The following is a 21,420-nucleotide window of genomic DNA, read 5'->3' as shown; positions in this document are numbered from 1 at the left end:
CAACAAGCGACATAGGAAAAAGTTATCAGCAGCCACTGATCTCGAGTCAGCATTTGCATTTTACTAATACTAAAAGCTTTGATTTGGATTTTGGGAACTGATCCCAGACCAGCAGTTATGGGACACTTAATACTGGACGAAAGTAACCCTTTTTTTACTTAATCCATTTGAGAGAAAAAAAATATCCTTGGCTTTGTTCACATAAGGCACCTGCATTTTTTTTTTTTTTTTTACCATTTTCTTTATATTTATTGGTTTTATTTAACTTTGTTACACATGTTGTGTTCCCAGTCAAAAATGACCAGCCATTGGAAATGAATGGATTAGACCATAAAATACAGAAATATGAAGTGTTCCGGAGCATCACAATCCTTTAGATGAGCACATATGAGGATGTGGGTTTGCACAAACAAAGTCCACGGACATGTGCACACACACACACACACACACACACACACACACACACACACACACACACGTCCTGTTTCCATGTTTTATGGGGACTTTCCATACACATAATGGTTTTTATACTGTACAAACTTTATATTCTAGGAGATTAGGGGTGTCCTCATAAGCCACATTTATAATATAATACCTTCCTTATTACTAGTGCGTAACCTAAAAACATTCCTCGTAAACCACAAAAACAAACTCGCACACGGTCACAAACATACATTCACACATACAAATACACACACACATATTGTGTGGTGAGCTCCCTCTTGTGAATCGTATTTCCTCTCATTTGTACACTCTTTGAGGAATATTTCAAGATCTACTGATTATTTATAATTTATATTTCATTATCTTGCATAAAATGGCTTGTTCTGAATCTGAAATCTGAATAGTTTGCTGTAATTTATTATATGTCATTGTCTATGTTATATGTACACTGGAGGCCAAAAGTTTGGAATAATTAACAAACTTTGCTCTTATGGAAAGAAATTTTTACTTGTATTTACCAAAGTGGAATTCAACTGGTCACAATGTATAGTTAGGACATTAATAATGTGAAAAATGTGTTACAATTTGGAAAAAAAAAAAATAACTTCAACTTAAACTACTTCAAAGAGTTCTCATTAAAAAATCCTCCACGTGCAGCAATGACAGCTTAGCAGATGCTTGGCATTCTAGCTGTCAGTTTGTCCAGATACTCAGGTGACATTTCACCCCACACTTCCTGTAGCACTTGCCATAGATGTGGTTGTCTTGTCGGACACTTCTTACGCACCTTACAGTCTAGCTGATCCCACAAAAGCTCAATGGGGTTAAGAGCCATAACACGCTATTCAAATTATTTGCCCACTCTAATCTTTTCTTTTTGATTTTGTGTTTCAAAAGTGGCTTTTTCTTCACAATTCTTCCCATAAATCCTGCACCCCTGAGTCTTCTCTTTACTGTTGTACATGAAACTGGTGTTGAGCGGGTAGAATTCAATGAAGCTGTCAGCTGAGGACATGTGAGGCGTCTATTTCTCAAACTGGAGACTCTGATGTACTTATCCTCTTGTTTAGTTGTACATCTGGCCTTTCACATCTCTTTCTGTCCTTGTTAGAGTCAGTTGTCCTTTGTCTTTGAAGACTGTAGTGTACACCTTTGTATGAAATCTTAATTTTTCAAGGCAAGAATTGTTTAGCCTTCATTCCTCAAAACAATGATTGACTGACAATTTTTGTCTTTTTTGCCATTTTTTACCTAATATTGGCCTTATGCCAGTCTATTGCATACTGTGGCAACTCAAAAACAAACACAAAGTCAATGTTAATCTTCATTTAATGAACCAAATAGCTTTCAACTGTGTTTGATATAATGGAAAGTGATTTTCTAGTACAAAGTAGCAATTTAACATGATTACTCAAGAATAAGGTGTTGGAGTGATGGCTGCTGTCTAGATTTGATAAAAATTACTTTTCAAATAATGATGGTGCTGTTTTTTACATCAGTAATGTTCCGACTATACTTTGTGATCAGTTGAATGCCACTTTGGTGAAATAAAGTACCAATTTCCTTCCAAAACAGCTACATTTGTACATTATTCCAAACTTTTGATGTAAAAGAAAAAGAAAAAACATGATGAAAAGACACTTCTGTTTTTGTTTTTGTGTGTCTGTGGGAATTTCATACACTATGCAGTTTAGCCTCTGAGTGAAACAAATTTGCTCATTACATTCTACTAATTGAGGCCTTTCCAATGATATATAACACATCTTTTTTATGGTTATACAAACTCTGAACATAATTGCAAACTATGAGAACAAAATAGTTCTAATTTGTCATCAAATTAAAAAGCATTTTGTTAGAATTATTAGGATCAGCTATATGCATTATAACGACCCCCTACATGTACATTAGTACAAAACGAACACAACACAAGGGTTATGTTTTCTGTTCTATACTCTTGGAACAATTTGCAAACTGTCCTTAAACTTCAAGATATAATTACCCCAAGTGAATTTAAAACCATTGTGAAATCCAAAGCATATATAATAATTTGATCATAATTGTCATAAGTGATTGTTTCTCTCTTTCCTACCCATATTTAAATTAGCTTTTAAGTATTATAATTTTATTTCTGTGTCAAACCTGCCATGCTGCATCTAAAGACACAATGTTTAGATTGAACAAACACGAATGAGATTTGTGTGCTCTGGAGGAGGGTACGATTCTCTGTGCGTGTGTGTGTGTTAAATCTAGTTTATGATTATGGCAATGAGTTGGACTCCAAGAGAGTTCAGAATATTGATAAATGCTATTCCCAGTGTGTCATTTTCATTATCTTTGTGAATGTTGAAGTCAACCATTAAAGCTCTATCTACATAAACTACTAGATCTGAAAGAAAATTAGCAAATTCACCAAGGAAACCAGAGTAATCTGTATACTGTAGCAAAGGCAAAAGATGACTGAGCTTTTTTATTTATATGATGGTGTCATTTTAAGCATTACTAGTTCAAAAGACTTAAACTTATATCCTGTCCTCTGAGTTATATCCTGACCTATGTGTTGTAGTTTATGTGACCTGTATGACTTCTCAAGGCAGCTACCAGACGTTCAGATGAACAAGTTTGTCTGCTTCCTGACCTGGGCCCCAGTTAGTTAATATCATTATTAAGACTATGGGCCAAATTACTAGAGAGGAAAGCAGCACCTTCCCTGGAGGGATGGCGACCATCTTCCTTTAACAGTTCAGGTCTACCCCAAGAACTCTTCCAATAAATGTTATGCTATTCTCCAGACACGACTCCATTCAGTGACCGTAATCTACTATAAACCTTGTCACCACGACAAGCAGGGAGGGGGCTTTTTCACATAATAGTTATTTATAAGAGATATACTCTGGCAACTAAGCAATTGTCCAGAATTGTAAATTGCTTATTGTAATTGAAGTAAATATTTCCGATTGCTTTATAAATACATTACTGCATTCTTTTGTCACTATGTGCACTGTTGCTTTTGTTGTTTTAAAGTGACATTCAGTCACTTGTCAGAATGGCAAACAAATGTCTGTTTAAAGCTGTAAAAAAAAAAGTGTTACACACAATTGATCTCCTGATCCCTTGACTCCTTTAGTCAAAGGTTAGCATTCTCTCTGCAGTACCTCCATCCTCCTGTAGGAGGCAATGATGAGTGGTGTGTTGTCCATGGCAGGACCTGCTTGATTGACAATTACAGAGTGCAGCAACTCTGACAAAGTATGAAAGGTATTTAACAGAAGGGACTTCCCATTCTAAATAGGTTTTAAGAACAGAATATGGGCTGGAATTTTTTCATTATGCTATTTTTCCTACACAAAGCTCACAAGGTTACTGTATCGAGCGATATAAACAACAGTAATCTACAGCTACAGCACAGAGGAATCAAATTCATTAAAATAAACATATCACTGGGCTATTTTAAGTGAATCTATTAGATCTGCTAAAGAATATGGGTTTAAACATGACAAATATAGGATTGCCCTTTGGGGGAGAAAAAAAACATGAAAGTTCAGTGTGAATTTCTGTTCCTAGGCAACAGTAGCTTAATATACACTTAATATTATGGGAATTTGTTACTCTGAAATCCAATCACTCACTTAATTTGCCTGGGAATTGACTTTGTCTCAGGATATTAAATATTGCAGATCCCAACTTGGGCCATCATCGACACATTAAAGCCTGGCTAGGTTATAGGGACGTGGAGGGTCTCGGATGAGCGGAGCTGCAGTTAAGCTATTGTTTTGTGGCCATCGGGTGATGAATGAAGAAGAGAATCGCAACACGTCCCCGGGCCCTCATTGTTTTAATTCATAAACATAGAACACATCACACAAAGCCGGCTTTGCAACAGTGCTTTTGTATTTATAAGCACCCTCTGTCTGTCTGTCTCTCTTTCTTTCTCAAATTCACTATCTCTTTCTGCAGGGGAAAGCACTAAAGAAAGGACATATTAGAGGCACTGAACTCTCTGGTAAGTGTCTTTCTAAAAATTTAAATTTTGCCTAAAGATGCATGTATTGGTGATGTTTGCAAAAGCAAGCATCGCTTTTACCATTGTTTATTAGGTATGGGTGACACCACTTTTTTTTCTTCGATCCGACAACAAGTACTTTCAAGGCCAATAGCACTGATTTTGATACCAATATGGATTATTAATTTATTTGTATTTTTTTTTTTTTTTCTTATTTTCGAGGATAAAATCCAGTAGACATTTAAAGGAATCTACCAGTTTCAATACAAGTTTTGCTCAATAAACAGCATTTTTGGCATAATGTTACTCCAAAAATTTTGGACTCATCCCTCCTTTTCTATAAAATAATCTAAAGTTAGGGCCTGGGTAGCTCAGCGAGTAAAAATGCTGACTAAGACCCCTGGAGTCGCGAGTTCGAATCAAGGGCGTGCTGGGAGAGTCCAGCCAGGTCTCCTAAGCAACCAAATTGGCCCGATTGCTAGGGAGGGTAGAGTCTAATGGGGTAATCTCCTTGTGTTAGCTATAATGTGTGGTTCTATCTCTCGGTGGGCCACAGAGTATAGTTTGAAGCCTCCACAAGCGCTACGTCGCTGAGATTCATCCTCCACCACCCAGATTGAGGTCACTGAGTCATTACACCAACACGAGGACTTAGAGCGCATTGGGATTTAGGCATTCCAAATTGGGGAGAAAATATTTATCAAAAGTTAGTTACAAACAAAGAAAGTCAATTGGACAATTTTTGGAGGGTTTAAAGGCAGATATATGAAGCTTTTAATTCTAGAAAGCATTTACATTCATTCTTCTGTTAAAACTCATGTATTTTTTTGAGCTGAAAAGTTCTTCATATTGTAACTTTATGGTCATTCTAAGTAATTACAGTTGTGCCGTTGAGTCGTCATGGGAATGAAAGTTATAAAATTGGCTATAACTTTACACAGAAAAGGTTAGTAAATGATTTTATCACACTAAAATCATGTTAACGCACACAATGTTTATGTCTTGTGGCTATACTTTTAAAACAGTGAGTATTTTAACATTTACGAATTGGCCCCATTCACTTCCATTGCTATTCCAAGTGCCTTCCTTTAGCACAAGAAAAAAAGAAAAGTTGAAATAATCAATATTATGCCACAAATGCTGTCGATTGAGCTTAACATGTATTGAACCCGGATGTAAAGCAGTTCAATGGAAAAAGGAATTTTTTTCAGTTTTTACTCATGACGTGGTGCATGCTGGGAACCTGACATCACATGCATCTAGTTATGGCCATCGAAAATGATTTAAGTTGTCCCAATGCCAATGCATTAAGTGAACTTACATTTTAATTGATTGCACCCATTGAAATTAAGTTGTGTCAACAAATTTAAGGATTGTGTTAAATCAGCTTATTTTAAGTAAGTACATTTAACAAGGATCAAAACAAATAATTTTTTGGGGTGCATTTGGGTAAATTTAATTTGTATTCCATTTTGCTTACATATTAAAGAAATGATCTCATTTAAAGCTGTTTATTATACAGGGGACCTTCTAACTGGTGATTACACAAATATTAATTTGTAAAATTAACAACAGGGACCAAACTATGCAGTTCAATTGCTTTTTATTTAACAGATATAATAATCAACACAACCAAAACTGAAGTAAACTTTAAAGTAATCTAAAAGATCGATCATGGGATTTTGGATTGTTCAATTGAAGATCACATATTCTCAATAGAAGATCTATATTTTTACCCAGCCTTATTTAAGAAACATTATGAAAACAAGTCTTTATATCTTTTGCAACTTTGCTTTATTTTGTAAAAGTAACTTTTTTTTTTTTATATATATATATAATTTTTTTTAGGATGTTTCAATATTTTTAAGTATTGATTTAAAAAAATTAATTGTTGCAATGTGAATGGACACTATATCAATCACACATGAATGCCCTGATAACCACTTATAACACCTTAGCATTGTAGTGGCATTGTTTTGCACAGGCATCACTCACATCTTCTTCAGAGAAATGAATAAATCTGTTTTGAACATTTTAACATTGAACACTTTTGAAGCTCCAAGTAAGCTTTAAAATAAGCTCCAATGCAGTTTTGTGCTTTTTTGTTCTCTTTAGCGTACACTCGTCCCACACCACCTCAAGGCACTGGGCTCCACCGTTACCAGTTCCTTGTATTCGAGCAGCCTGAAGGCCAGACCCTCTCTCTAAGCCCACAGGAGGAGAGCTCATTGGGTAATCAAACAAACACTTACACAAAGACACGGGATTGAGCTTACCCAACCTTTTAAAGAGTTAGTTCACCCCAGAAAAAAAATTCTGTCAGCATTTACTTCAAATTAGCTTCAAACCCTTTGCTCCATGGAAACCAAAAGCACATTTTTTGAAAAATGTTCACATTGTTTTTTCCATACAATTAAAGCAGATTGGGACCAGGGGCTGTCAAGCTCCAAAAAAGACAAACAAATCCATTGAGTTCTATAAAGATGTCCATATGGTTCATATACTATATTACAAATCTTATGAAGTCATACTGTACATATAGCTTTGAGTGAGGAAGCACTAGATCTTGATAGCACCAGTGAGAGAAATTATGACAGAATTGTTACTTTTACTTTAATGCACATAATTTATGGAATAAACCTCTAAAAGGTCCATACCACATACCCTCACACACTTTTATTCTGTGTGGCCACCTATTTGTAATATACCTGAAAAGTTCGGTCTTGCCATTCAGTGTAACTTGTAATTAACAGCTCAACATGCAATGACAAATACCACAGAGCAAGACATTGACATCAGCCTCTAATTTCTATTTTATTTAATTACTCTGTAATTTTACATTTATATCTGATTGATTGATCGCATAAAAGAGGTGAATTGAAAAGTTCCAGTAATACTGACAACTAAATACACACTGTTGGATGCACAAATACATTTCAATTTATTACATTTTTCTACATTACACAGCAGACAGGAACTATAAACTGCTTCCATGACCAATATTCACATAATCATATTATTCTTTGCTTGTTATGTATATGGTACACTATGACCAGGGCAGAACAAAAACAACAAATTACGTTATGTTGCATTTATTATATTACACCATTTGCAATCAGCATTTGTTGTAGTCATATTTTAGCTAGTTTTTGTACCTATTGAAAGGTTTCAGCTGCCAATGAAGCTTCCTGTACAGATGGCTTTATGAATAATAGGAAGTGTTTGATCTTTGAGAGCCAAGGACAGTTCCCAAAGCTTATCAGACTTAAGTGAGTGAATATAATAAGGGAAATGTAAATGCAGTTAGTGTGTCTGCTTTGGGAACTGTATTTCACTCTATATCCTGCATCTCTCAAGCTTACACACATACATACATCTGCCCTTTCAGTCAGATTCCCTCCATTGACTGTAGGGCAAGTATATAGATGTTGATAACACTGTGATTTTAAAGCATTTGTAAGTTATTCTGAAACCTTCCAGTGCTATTTACGGGGAAAAAAACTATCGGCAAACTATTGCAATTGATTTTTGCTGTTAACCGATAATCTCAAAAGCAGCTATTGGTGTCAACCTCTAAAATAAGTCATCCATTATGGCAGTGGTTCTCAATTTTTCTGGTCACGACCCCTTTAAAACAAAACAAAATGTCGTGCCCCCCTACCCCATAATCTGATCGGAAATTATCTACATTTACGCTTATTCATTTAGCAGACACTTTTGTCCAAAGCGACTTACAAAACAAAAAGCGAACTCATCTATAGGCAGGGGTGTCCATTATTGGTGTCCAGGATGTTTTATCCTTCCTCATTTTGTAAAACACTTTGGACCTAAGCAAGACTTTAGAAATAGAAAAGAATTACGCCTGCTATGGAGAAATGATATGAAATTCATAAAATGGGCACTGGATTTTGCTATTCACAGTGCATCGTCTCCAGTGCGTTCGTCAGCTTCATCATCACCTTCATCCACTGGCAGAGTTCAACGGGAGTTTGGAATTCTCCTTATTTCCAAGGATGAATCGGCCCCTAGAAAGAATGTTGCATTTATTAAAGGATTGACTTCAGGTTAGATACTTTACTCATTACTCATGTTAAAATGTCCCGATACCTCAAATCATACAACCGAGTAGAGCTACTGTTGTGCGAGTGGCTGAACAGAGTTTATTGGGCACGCGCAAAGACGCGCAAACCGAGCATTCTCTTCCAGAACGTCCTCTGTAGCACTGGCAAGTTACAAAAAAAATTATTCACCGGCTTTCCAGTGCCATTTCCAGGACATACTGTAGAAAAGAGCTCTTAAAACACTTGCACATCTGTGCCTGATGCGCAAGCTCAGCTTGCACATGCATGTCTACAATATAAAATGAAGCGCAATTATTTGATAAAATCAGTATCATATTTGTAACGCAAGTAACAACAGAACAGAAGTTATAATTGTATAGCTATAAAGAGTAATTCGTTGAAAAATAAGGAGTAATTCCTTGCATCACTTCATAAAGTGATAAAATGTATTCAGATTCTGATTATTGTGATGATTATAGAGAGGGAGTCTGCTTCACTGATGGAGTTGAGAAGGTCATTCCACAATAGAGATACAGTGAAGCTGTAAGTTAGGAAAAGTGATTTGATACCTCTTTGTGTTGGTACCACAAGCACCACTCATTTTCAGACCTCAGATAACTGGTGGGAACGTAACTCTGTAGGCCAGTGTAGATTGACAAGGAGGGGTGTAACTCTTTTGGGTTCTTGAAGACAGCCGTGCTGCTGCATTTTGGATAATTTGCAGAGGCCCAATTGTGCATGCAGGAAGGCCAGCTAAAGGCCCGATCAATTCTGGGCAAATTTTTTTAATAATCGGATAAAGTTCTTATGTTACGTGAGGCTAGGAGCAAAGGAAAGCTTTCTTAAAAGAATCACAGCATTTTCTTCCCATACTTTTTTTTTGTTTTTTGTGCTGTTTCGCTAGTGGCAGGAGTTTTTGTGAAGGAGCGCGCCTTCGATACAGTTTTGTGAATTCATCTTCATGTTCTTTGTGTTTATTCTGCCTATTGGCTGGAATTTTTTCTGTTATGTAATAGTGTCTTGCAGAATTTGTATAGAAGTACTGGACTTGAACAATCCGATGGCGAAGTTGTCACAGGGATTCTCTTAGGCATACATGGACTTTTTGGAAGGGATGGACGCCAGTTGGTGCTGTCGAGCGCAGAGTTAATGCACATATTTTTTTTTTTTCTGTTTGTTTGATTCTGGGGGAAGTTTGTGGTTTGACTGTTACACTAATGTTGGATTTTTTTTCTTTATAATTTTATGTTTGATACACAATCTATTTTTTCTGATATGTCAAAATGTCAGATGTTAATATGAGTGGATTATCTCTCTCCACGTGGAATGTGAATGGGCTGGGACACTCCATGAAAAGAAGGAAGGTTATTTCTTTTATTAAACATAAGAAATGGCTCAAGTTAGAGCAGGGGAGTCATTACATTGATATGTAAACATCTACAATTCAAATATCTCAAACAGATTAAAGATAAATTAGGAAGAGTCATTATGTTTTTAGCAGATATTCAGGGGCAAAGGTTGATTGTGACTAATATTTACGTACCTAACACTGATGATCAGGGCTTTTTTATAGATCTTGAAGGGATATCGCAAGCCGTTGGCACACTTCATGATATAATATTATTAGAAGACTTTAATCGTTTGATGGACTCAGTCCTTGATCATAATGAATCAAAAGTGTGTAATACCCCTAGAGCAACATTGACGCTTTACATGATGTGTAAAAAATCTTGGTCTTACAGATATTTGGAGAATTTTAAACCCATCTGGGAGTATACTTTTCTTTCATCAGTCCATAAGATTTATTGTAGAATAGATTGTTCTTGATATCTAAGTCCCTCATTTCATCTGTTGTTGATTGCTTAATTGGAAACATCTTAGTGTCAGATCATGCCCTGGTGAGTTTAGAGGTGTTGCCACATATGGAGAAAAAGAAATCATATATAGTTGGCACTTTAATGTATCCCTTTTGCAAAATCATGATTTCCAACAAATGTTAAAGGCTGAAATCAATGTTTATATGGAGACCAACTGGTCCTCAGTATCATCTGTGGGTGTGGCTTGGGAGGCACCTAAGGCAGTTCTTAGGGGTCGGATCATACAGTATGCCTCATTCATCAAAAAATCCAAAGCACGAGAACTCGTGGAGTTGGAAGGGAATATTAAAAATGGTGAGGCAGAGTTGAAGTGCCGAATGTCATCTGATGGCCTCAAAGAATTGACCTGACTGAAATACAGATATAATACTATTTTGTCATGGAAGGTCAAGTCAGGCATACTTTGAGTCAGGGGACAATGCATGGAAACTTTGGGCTAGATATATAAAACAGAGAGAGTCTTTCTACCATGTCTACGTGAAATCTGCTGATGGTGAAATATTTAACTCCGCTATTGATATTAATAATGCTTTTAAAGAATTATATCTTGATCTTTACAGTTCCACATCTTCGTCAACCAATGAAGACATTCTAAACTTTATGGAACCATTAGAACTCCCTAAACTGATGACCTAATTAATATCATGTGGTGAGTGGCGAATGAGCAGTCTCTGGTCGCTGCCAACTCACTTGATGCTGAAAAGGCATTTGATATGGTAGAATGGGATCATCTTTTTAAGATTTTGGAAATATACGGATTTGCGAAGACTTTTATTGATTGGATTTTTACTTTAAAGACACTCTTTTGCGGCGATACAAACAAATGGATTAATTTCTGATTATTTTACTCTGGACAGGGGCACCTAGCAGGGTTGCCCTCTTTCCCCATTATTGTTCTGGAACCTTTCCCTGGAACCATTAGCAGCCAGGATAAGAAGGGAAGATTATTTTCTAGGGGTGATGGATGGAGGTATGGCACATAAGCTTTTGCTTTACGCAGATGATATTTTATTATTCATCTCTGACTGCACTAATTCTATGCCTTGCCTCCACAGAATTATTCAATCATTTTCTAATTTCTCAGGATACAGTGTCAATTGGTCTAAATCCGAAGCTTTGGCTCTGACAGCGTACTGCCCAGTAACGGCTTTTCAGCAGGGTGCTTTCTAGTGGCCCTAACAGGGCATTAAATATTTGGACTTCATTACATTTATCTATGATTGTTAAGGTTAATGTTATTAAAATGAATTGTATTCCAAAATGCAACTACCTGCTACAATCTCTCCCTGTAGATGTCCCCCTCTCTTATTTCAAGCAATTTGATAGCATAGCGAAGTCCTTCATTTGGAATGGTAAGCATCCCAGATTACATTTCAATAAGTTACTTAGGCTGGTTGACAAAGGAGGGCTAGGCCTACCCAAGATTTTTTATTATTATTAAGCATTCGGTCTCAGATATTTGGCTCATTGGTCGCTTCCACCTGAGAGAGCCCCTCCCTGGTTTTATATTGAACAGGAAGTTATCGCCACTATTTTGCCATTGCAAAGCCTTTCTATTAAACTAACCAGAGAAGTTAAGTCACACCCCGTTATCTTGCATTTGCATGCGGTATGGACAAAAGTGTCCAGAGTGCTTTATTCCAACATTTATTTAAATGTTGCCTTGAGCATATAACTAAACTTAAAATTATGTATTAATAAGTCCCCTTTCTGCTGGACAGAGTGGATTGTGAGGGAGGTTAATACGTTCAGTGACCTATATGAGAGTGAGTGTTGATATCATTTGAAAATATGGTCTAACATTTCAGGATTCCCAGATCTCAGTTCTTTAGGTATTTACAGCTGCGCCACCTGCTCTGTATTATTTAGTTTTGGAGTAGCATACTCCCCCCTAAATGGGCAGATAATCTAGAAGTGGTGATTACTGCTTTTGGAAAATGTCATGAGGCATCGGTGTATTACTCCCTTTTAATTCAGAGTCTTGGGGATGGAGCTTCAACTTCTCAAGAGATTATGGGAGAGAGAGATTTAAACTTGGTATTCGAGATGGGAGTGTGGATTAGAATTCTAAAAAACATCAAGTCTACATCTATAGATTCAAGGATGCGTCTGATGCAATTTAAGATTTTTCATAGATTATATTGGACACCCTCTAGGTTGTATAGATTTGGTATTAAAGACAGACCCACCTGCTGGCGATGCAATTCAGAAGATGGCAACACAACCCATGTTTTTTGGGGATATGTTGAGATGCAATCATTTTGGTTGAGGGTTCAGAGATTTATGTGTGATGTTTTGGACACACAATTTTCATTTTGCCCCAGGCTCTAACATCTTAGGTGATGGGGCAGTCATTCATTTTGGGGATAGCCACTTAAAAAGTTGGGTCCTAGCTGGAGTTATGGTTGGCAGACAAATTATTCTTAGGGGATTAAAGATGGCTGGGGCACCTTCTTTTCACCTTCTGGGGCATTTGAGGAGCCGATTTTTAGAACGTTTGGAAAATGGGATTTGTTTATTAGGAAGTAGGGTGGATATTTGGCTTTTTTTGAGGGTTCTCGGGAGTGGCAGTGGAAAGGGATTTTTAATTTGTAGTTTGTGTGTGTGCATTCTTGTTTTTTAAGAGTATATTTTTTATGTTTTTTTTATTATCAATACTATATTTAATGTTATAATTGTAAGTGACCACTTTAGTGCGGGGGGGGGGGGTAATTTTTATAACTGATTCCGTATTTTAAGTAGTGTTTAGCTATCTTGTGATGGAATCAATAAACATTGTTAATAACAAGCACTGAGACCTGAGGTACCCCAGTAAGTAGCTGATGTGATTTGGACAACTCACCCCTCCAGGCATGAGAGATAGGACCATAATCAGTCAAGCTCAGTTCATGAGTGTTCTGCTGAACAATACATATTTACACTCTTCATTGGGAAAAATTTTTCCCAATGAAGTTTTCCCAAAATTTTTTTTTTTTTTCTCACTCGGCCTGCATTGTTCTGTTATTTTCTGTATACTTTCTGTGTAACATAAATGCATTAAACATTTTAATTATGCCTATATACCGTACTTTTTAAGCACATAAATGTCATCTATATTACTCATGCGCAATATCTCAATTCTTCTGAAGCCATAAGAGTGTTGTGTGAGGAACAGACCGAAATTAAGTGTTAAATCACCTCTTTACCCGTTTGAATGTGGTGTCGCATGCAAGACCCTCTTTGTTTACATACTGTGTGTGCAGCAGTGAGCTGTTGAGAGCTGCGCCCACAGGACGCCCTGTGGTGCTAGGCGAAAGTATATGCAAGGCTTATTGAGAAAAAGGGGAAAAGGAAAATAAATTGCGCACATTGTTCTTGCATGTATTGTTACTAATGTATTTAAATTTATGAAAGTGAACAAGATTTGAGGGCCACTGTCCATTCAACCGAAACTCCAATTTATGCACACAAAGCAAAATACTTTTTATGCAACATTATCGGTGTTATATTTTAACCTAGTATTTTATAAAGATATTTCAAGTGATGTGTCAGGAATGTTTAATGTCTCATGTCTTGGGCATGTATCTACCGCTAGACATTTTCAGAAAGTTTGGTATAAAATTATGTGTCCCCTAGACTACAGGTAAGCTATGTAACTTTTGCTTTTCTTGTTTTCTGTTTTAATATGTCAAAATAAGATAAGATTTCAAAACTGAAATGGGAAACCAGTTGGTTTTATAATTTTTGTCCAGCTCTAATCCCATCTGAAATCAAGCCTAACTTTGCCAAAATATATATTGTTATCTTGATGCCTTATTTAATAAGATTTCCTAATCATTTTCTCATTAGCATTTTTCATTGACTCTGATCAGGCCAATTTTAAGAAGTCACCAGTGAACACTAAAAGGTCATGAAACACTAAAACATGATAGAGCATCATTTTCATAAATAACCGACACATTTTAAATGCATGTGTGCAACAAGCGGTTTTAACAGAAGGGTTTATAAATGTATAAACAGATGGACAGATCCAAGAATGCCGTGTAGGATAACTCGGTATTATTGTTTGTATGCATTATGCAAAAGAGGTGAGGGGTGGGGAGATCTTTATTCCGTATTTTTTCAAAACGGTTGTGAGAACTGAACTATGCTGAAACAGGGGGTTTCATGACCCTTCAAGTCATTTCCTGCATGCATATCATATTCTGATTTAGTTGTTGCAACAGTTTTTTTTAAATATGGCCTAAAAAGTTGAATAAGTCCCCACCCCTCACCCCTTTTGCATAATGCATACAAATAATAATACTCAGTTTTCCAGTACGGCAGTCTTTTTTAAATAATGAAATTGCACACCTCTCCTCAACAAGCTGCACAATTCAAGGTAATTCACCCAGATTCGAATTGGACTATCAGAAATGTAGTTAAAAACGACATTTTCAAATTAAAGTCCTAGTGGCACAGTTCAGGGCTTATTACATGCCAATGTCCACCTGTTGCATTTATTTAATTTCCACTTTAAAGATCTGAGAACATGCGTAAGCCCATCTGAAAGTCCTGACTATATAACTTAAATAATTTTTTATTTTATTTTACTTATTTTTGAAGTTATGGAAAATGTTTCAGTTTTTTTTATTCAGTTATTTAAGTTTTTATTTTTAATCTAGTTAACAAAAATGCGTTGGTTTAGTTTCCATTGTAGTTTTCTTTAGTGATAATAACGTGTGTGTGTGTGTGTGTGTGTGCATGCCTGTGTGTGTGTGTGCGTGCGTGTGTGTGTGCGCGTGCGTGCAATTTAGGGTGTTTGATTTGTGTGTGGCCCATGACCAGCACCCATCATTCATGTTCTGGTGACATTCATTGGCTAATTGATCTAATTGAAGAGTTTGGAGCATTTGGCTGTGGGTGTGGAGACATCTAATGATCATTTCCCACTTCCCCAACCCTTCACTGAACACTAACCGCTTTTGATCTTACAGTGTGTGTGTGTCTGTGTGTGTGTGTTGTAATGGTGATTCTCCATTTCCCCTAATGCTGTGCTCAACTCAATTTTAGCCTTGGCTTTGATCTTCAACTGGGAGAGGTGCGTAAGATGCCTTTTATATATATATTATAGTTTAGAATTTTTTATACTCTTTAATTTCTACTCTCTTTGGCTGAACATGATTCAATTGTGGATAGTTATTCCACGTGTTTGAAATGAGTTTTCTTAAATTAAAATTGCTATGTAATATTAGCACTAACAACTTTGTCTAGAAAGAACCTAGTTTAATTGGGTAAACCCAACAAAATTAGTAGGAGTGCACAGATCGATTGGCCACCAATCTACAGTATAACGGCCCATCGTGCCTAGATTCAGGGCTCACCTTTTTTGCAGCACTTCATATACTGCTACTCCTAATGAATGAGCGCTTGCTCAGCCCTTGAAGCATACAGTGTGGCCACTGGAGGGTGAGTTGATGGCAATTCTAAGCATTCACGAATGTAAACTTTCAGACAGGCTGTAATTTAGATGAATATGCCAGTTTGTTTTAAAACGTGTAAGAATAACGTGCATGAATATTAAGTTTCCCATTTTCTAGAGTCAACACGGTAGTAATTCTGTCTTGCTGCACAGTGAGTACAGAGAGGATAAAGAGACTGCAAACTGGCATAAAAACTAATTTAACAACAAATAATCATACAAATACAAATCTGAGTATATGTGATGTAACGTGAGTCATGACAATCAGGCAGTGTGTGGAGCGATAGGACTGTTTGAGCAATCATGAGCGCTATAGACCTTTTCACACTACTGGTTTTGGAACGCAGAAGTAAAACGATTGTAGGGTAAAAGAAAAAATCCACTATTACGTTTGAATGACTTTCAAGAAGAGGAAAAAATATAGAAGGCTGGATTAATGCTGCCTTCACATGCCTTCGGAATTATCGTAAATACAAGTTTCCCACTCGGAAGTTGCACATGAATGATATATGTACTATGTTTATGTACTAACCAATGAAAGTAAATGTTAATGATGGGCGGATCGATCCTAAAGTATCAATACTTCCGATACTGATCAAAAATATCGATCCTCACACAAAAATATTGATTCTAATAACCATGCTGAAACCATGGTTTTGATACAGTAATATTGTAGTAGTAACCATGGTTCATTGTGTGGTAACTATGGTTTAACTAAATATCATGGTTAAACTATAGTTATTGTAGTGAAACCATGGTTCATTTTTGTAAGGGTAAACAAAATAGAAGTCTAATAATTTTCTGTTTGTGCTCACAAATGTAAAATAATAATAATTGTAATAATGACTTGAATTATGACTAAAAATTTTATTTTGAATTACCCATTTTATCCCAAGAAATCGCAAAAAATCTATTTAATAGAAGTATCAGTATTGGTATCAGTATCAACGATATTGGACTTGAAATTATTGGTATCTGATTGAAAAGAAAATAATTTGTGTCGCCCATCCCTAGTAAATGTCAGCATGCTAAATGCACGATGGTTTGAAGCTCTACAGAGTGTAGTTTTGTAACTATACTATGGTTAGAACAGCAATATCTCAACGAAGTGAGCAGTCAATTTCTTGTGACATCTACCAGTCCTCATCGTTAGTTGAATCTCACCTCTTCACCATGATGGTGACCCCCAAAACATAACTGAAACTCTTCTAAAACTCAACAAAAAACATTAAACACTAACAAGTATCCCCCTTTATATTCATCTTGCACTTAAGCACACAAAATAACACTCAATTTTAACATTTACTCTGTGTGCGTGCGTGCATGTAAGAGAAATATAGGTCAAGAAAGGACAGTGACAGCTGGTTGTTACACAATTGCTGATTGGTGGCATGCGGGCAGCAGTGGGCATGAGCGTTATGTGTTGTTGGGGAATCCCCGTCCCTCCTCCACATCCTTGTATCCTCCTGAATGCCTGTCTCTGTGCCAGGGGTTTCACAGGCGACGGGTTAGGCCAGACAAGGGTGGCAAATGGGCATGCAGGGCCTGGCATCATTTGCTGCCAGCTGGCATGGCGGCATAGATTCACACACTTGCGTACTTTACACGAACACACGTAGAAGCACGTTTACACACTGGCCATCAGACCTTAAACACAGGGTGTACAACCCACAACTTTGGTACTCTCCCTAAACACACCCACCCACATCACACTGCCCACACACAAATACACACATGCATACATACTTATAGCCAGTGTAGTTGTGTCTTAGAAAAGGAATATTTTTACTGTCTTGTTCATCAAGTGTGTGGGAAAATGTAAAGTAATACCAGCCCTTTATTCATTGCTGTACCTGTGACATATGAGTTGTGAATTGAAATATTATGAATATGAACAATCTGTTCATTTGCAAATATTTTTTTTTTACAAGTTTACAAATGTGTGTGAAGTAGGCCTGGGCGATATATTGCTTAGAATATGTCATAAAGACTTAAATGTAACTAAAACTTGCTTATTAGGAGTCATATTTCAAATTTCAATACTCTGAATCCTGGCTGGCAAGTCTGGAAACAGTCCCACTAGTAAAATATGTACAAGTTTATATAAAATAGCATGTCAACTAATGAAAACTAAATGACTTACTCATCCGAAATTGTATCCTCGGCTGGATCAAGTCTCTCTTCAAAATACAAACGTTCATCTGAGTCCCGCTCTTCTTCTGAGGAAAATGTTAACTCTTCCTTACTATCCAGGAGTTTCCTCGCATGTGTGTATCGTCCCATCTTCCAAACGTGCAGAATGAACGAGTTGTGAATGAACGAGTTGTTTTTAAGGCACAGTCGGGGGCATTCACCATTTGAATTGATCGCCTCAGCACATTGGCGTATGAATAGTTACCTCTGCCCGTGGGTGTGATCACTTTAGGAATAATTAGCTGAGCCAGGGGAAATTGTACATCGCTTTTTCATACAGATTACATTGCAGGAGAATATTTGTTTTAAATTTGAATTGTTTTTTTTTTAAAGTAGCCATTTTAAGCTTTGTTTAGACATATGTTTCATGTTTGTGTGATAAGTATTTGCGGAGTTGTGACGTGTTTCAGATATATGCCCGCTGACATAGAGACTGCTGACAGCTCACACTTTTTATTTTCTTTATTTTACAAAAGCACAAGGATTTTTTGTTATTGTGAGTTTACACAAATAAAAGTAGACCCTTTATAGTCTCTAATGATGTCTTACACTTATCTGTATGCCCCAAAATGACGGAGTATTTTAAGTTGTTTCCTCTGTAATGAAGAAAAAATCCAGCAGGGCGCGCCAGTGCGTCCGTCGACCCCAGAGGGTTAAATGTTATGATCAAATGGTGTTTAATCAAATTGATACATACAGCTTTATTAAAATAAAAATATAATATATATATATATTTCACACATCCAGTTGAATAGAGCTTTCATTTAAGCGGGACTTTTATTTTGACAGACCTTTGAGTTCCATTAGCATGTTGTGTGCATGTGAGTGTGCGTGTGTGTGTTTGTGTGTGTGTTAAAGACTTTGGAAAAACCCTGCTATAGAGAATTTCCACGGTAAATGTGGCTTTATTTGGTTACTCCATATTCAAAATGCTGCTTAACTCATATTGGCAACAAAATCATTGCAAATGTATTGTAAATATTCAACATATCACCAGCCCTTATGTAACAAAATGGACTAATGCTGGAAAGCATATGTTAGTACTTACACCGACCTTATGAACCCTGAACCTTTTCACTACTTCAGTGAGGTTATATATGAAACACCCCTACCACTGAGCTTCTGTTAACCACCATCATAGGCAAAGTCGAGGAGAGCATCTTGCCCAGAGTGAAAGTCAAGTGCCAAAATAATGCTGGTCTTTGAAGTATGCATACTTCAAACGAATGAACTTGGCTTATCAGTCCAGCACATCTCACAGTCAGCACTTTTCTGCTTTAGAACAAGGGCAACACTATCAGTGTAGGGCTCATGGCCTACTCACACTGACTCATATTTGTTGAGCGAGGAGAGCTGGGAGACTGATAATACATTTGTGTGTGGACTATAAAATCAGCATCAAACTAACATCTATACACAAAAAAGACATTGATGCATCATCGTCTTTGTTATAACTTTGTGCCTTGCCAAGTTCATTTCAGGTTAGTGTCCTTCAGGCTTGTCATTTTACTTGACCTGGGAGGTGAACTTAAATTGAGTTGTCGATCATACATGGAGAAAGATATCCATTAGCATTCACATTAATTTCAGTGGCAGTTTTTCGGCTGGCAAGTGCACCCCCAGAACAACTTGGCGGGCCGGCAGTGGGTCGCAAAAAGTTTATGCTTAAAATGTTCAGGTTTCGAATACATAATTCATGCATGTGTGGTATCGTTTGAAAGCTTAGAATCTGACCTTTTCATAGATAACCATCACTTCTGCATTTATGTTTTAGAAAATAAAAATGTACCTAGTGGTAATGTGGTAGAAATTAATATAAAATTCTTTCAAGTAGTATTTAAATAGACAAATCATATATCAAGTGAAAGCTCTCATTTACAGAAATGTGACCGTATAGTTTATTTTGTTGCCATTATAGCACAGTTTGAAAGATTTGTAAAAACAATTATCTGAAAAAGTGAAATATGCACTGATTACTGCTGCTGTGAGCTCCACATAGCTTAAAACTTTATATCTGCTTTTGCCTTAGACAGTTTAAAAAAAAAAAAAAAAAAGAGCTATTGTTATATCTTAGATGTCTAGAACATAGTATGATATCCAGCTGGAAAATCTTGTAAAACAAATCATTGTAAATATGGTATTGACTATTGATAATAAAATGTTTTATTTGCTATTGATGATTATTCATACATCATCATAAAGAGGAGGATCTCCACTTTCTAATGACACCTAGATTAAGATTCTAGTCCACTCAGAGGCCGAGATATTTGAACAATCGATGGGGGTAGTGCTTGCACTGTAAACTAGACTGAATGTCTATGGACGAGCACGCCTGAGTGCTAAAATGTGTTAAAGGGACACCTACATTTCAGGTCTGTATTTTGTGAGAGAAGGTGATAGTGCTTGCTGACATCTACTGGAATAAAATAAGACTTTTTGGAGGGAGTTGGAGTGAATAAAACCAGAATTATAAGCTTCAACAAAGATTTTTTTTTAAGTTACAAGTTAAGGTAAGTTTTCAAGTTAGATAAATATATATATTTGGGCGACAGCCCTCTAAAAAAAATTGTCACTGGTAAAGCATCTACCATAATTACAATTTCCAGGTGTGATTGTTGTTTTCAAAAGAAGAAAAAACAGCTGCTTTTAAATGGCCATTAGAGGAGAAAGATGCTTTTTGACTGAAATATTGTGTAGTTACGACATCCCAAGTTAGCTGGGGCTAACTTCCATGCTAACCAGCCAAATCACCTGGTTGGGTTGCAGTTTTTCTCACCATCAGTTCTCTCTTTTCCAGAATAGTCACTTTTTACTTATAGCTATAAAAAAAATCAAAAAAATAATACAGTTTCTTCATCACACTAGTTACCATGATTGTCATTACCGTTTGGCTTAACAAATCTTGGGCACTTATATACAGTATAAAAGTTTGCTACAACCATTTGTATCCCCTAGAGGTCAGCTATGTAACTTTAGAGGACTCTTTTTAAATGAATTACCATTTTCCTCCAAGACTTTGTCTACTTGTGCTAAATTACACACCAAGACACGTGAGAGAGATGTATCCACTGCCTCTCGTTATCCACTTTCACACAAATCTGTGAGTTCAGCACTGGTTACTGAACAGTAATTGAAGCTATTAGCAACACTGCAGTGTAGTAATGGACTGATCGGAGTCCTCCTCCCACCCACTGATCGAGTCATTAATCAACAACTCCTTGACCAAGGCGAGATGGGCCAGTTAGCCCCATCTGGTAGAATGCCGTAACTACTACACTATTATAGATCAAAAAGCATCTTTCTCCACTGCCATTTAAAAGTATCCTTGTATTCTGGTGAAATATATTGCAAGCAACATGTAAATATGACATTATATTATAGTATTATAGACCACCCACATTTGGG

The 21,420-nt window shown here is 36.6% G+C and overlaps 1 protein-coding gene across 1 annotated transcript in view; it reads left to right on the top strand.

Annotated features, from left to right (window-relative positions):
* LOC127621316 (phosphatidylethanolamine-binding protein 4) overlaps positions 1-21,420 on the top strand; it is a 209,974-nt gene that overhangs the window by 179,946 nt on the left and 8,608 nt on the right. Inside the window, exons 5-6 of the mRNA XM_052094872.1 lie at positions 4,399-4,444; positions 6,560-6,676. Coding sequence (XP_051950832.1) covers positions 4,399-4,444; positions 6,560-6,676 — 163 coding nt within the window. The remainder of the gene's footprint in view (positions 1-4,398; positions 4,445-6,559; positions 6,677-21,420) is intronic.

Source organism: Xyrauchen texanus, chromosome 27 (genome assembly GCF_025860055.1).
Source record: "Xyrauchen texanus isolate HMW12.3.18 chromosome 27, RBS_HiC_50CHRs, whole genome shotgun sequence".
Lineage (NCBI taxonomy): Eukaryota > Metazoa > Chordata > Actinopteri > Cypriniformes > Catostomidae > Xyrauchen > Xyrauchen texanus.
This window is presented reverse-complemented; position numbering and strand designations above follow the sequence as displayed.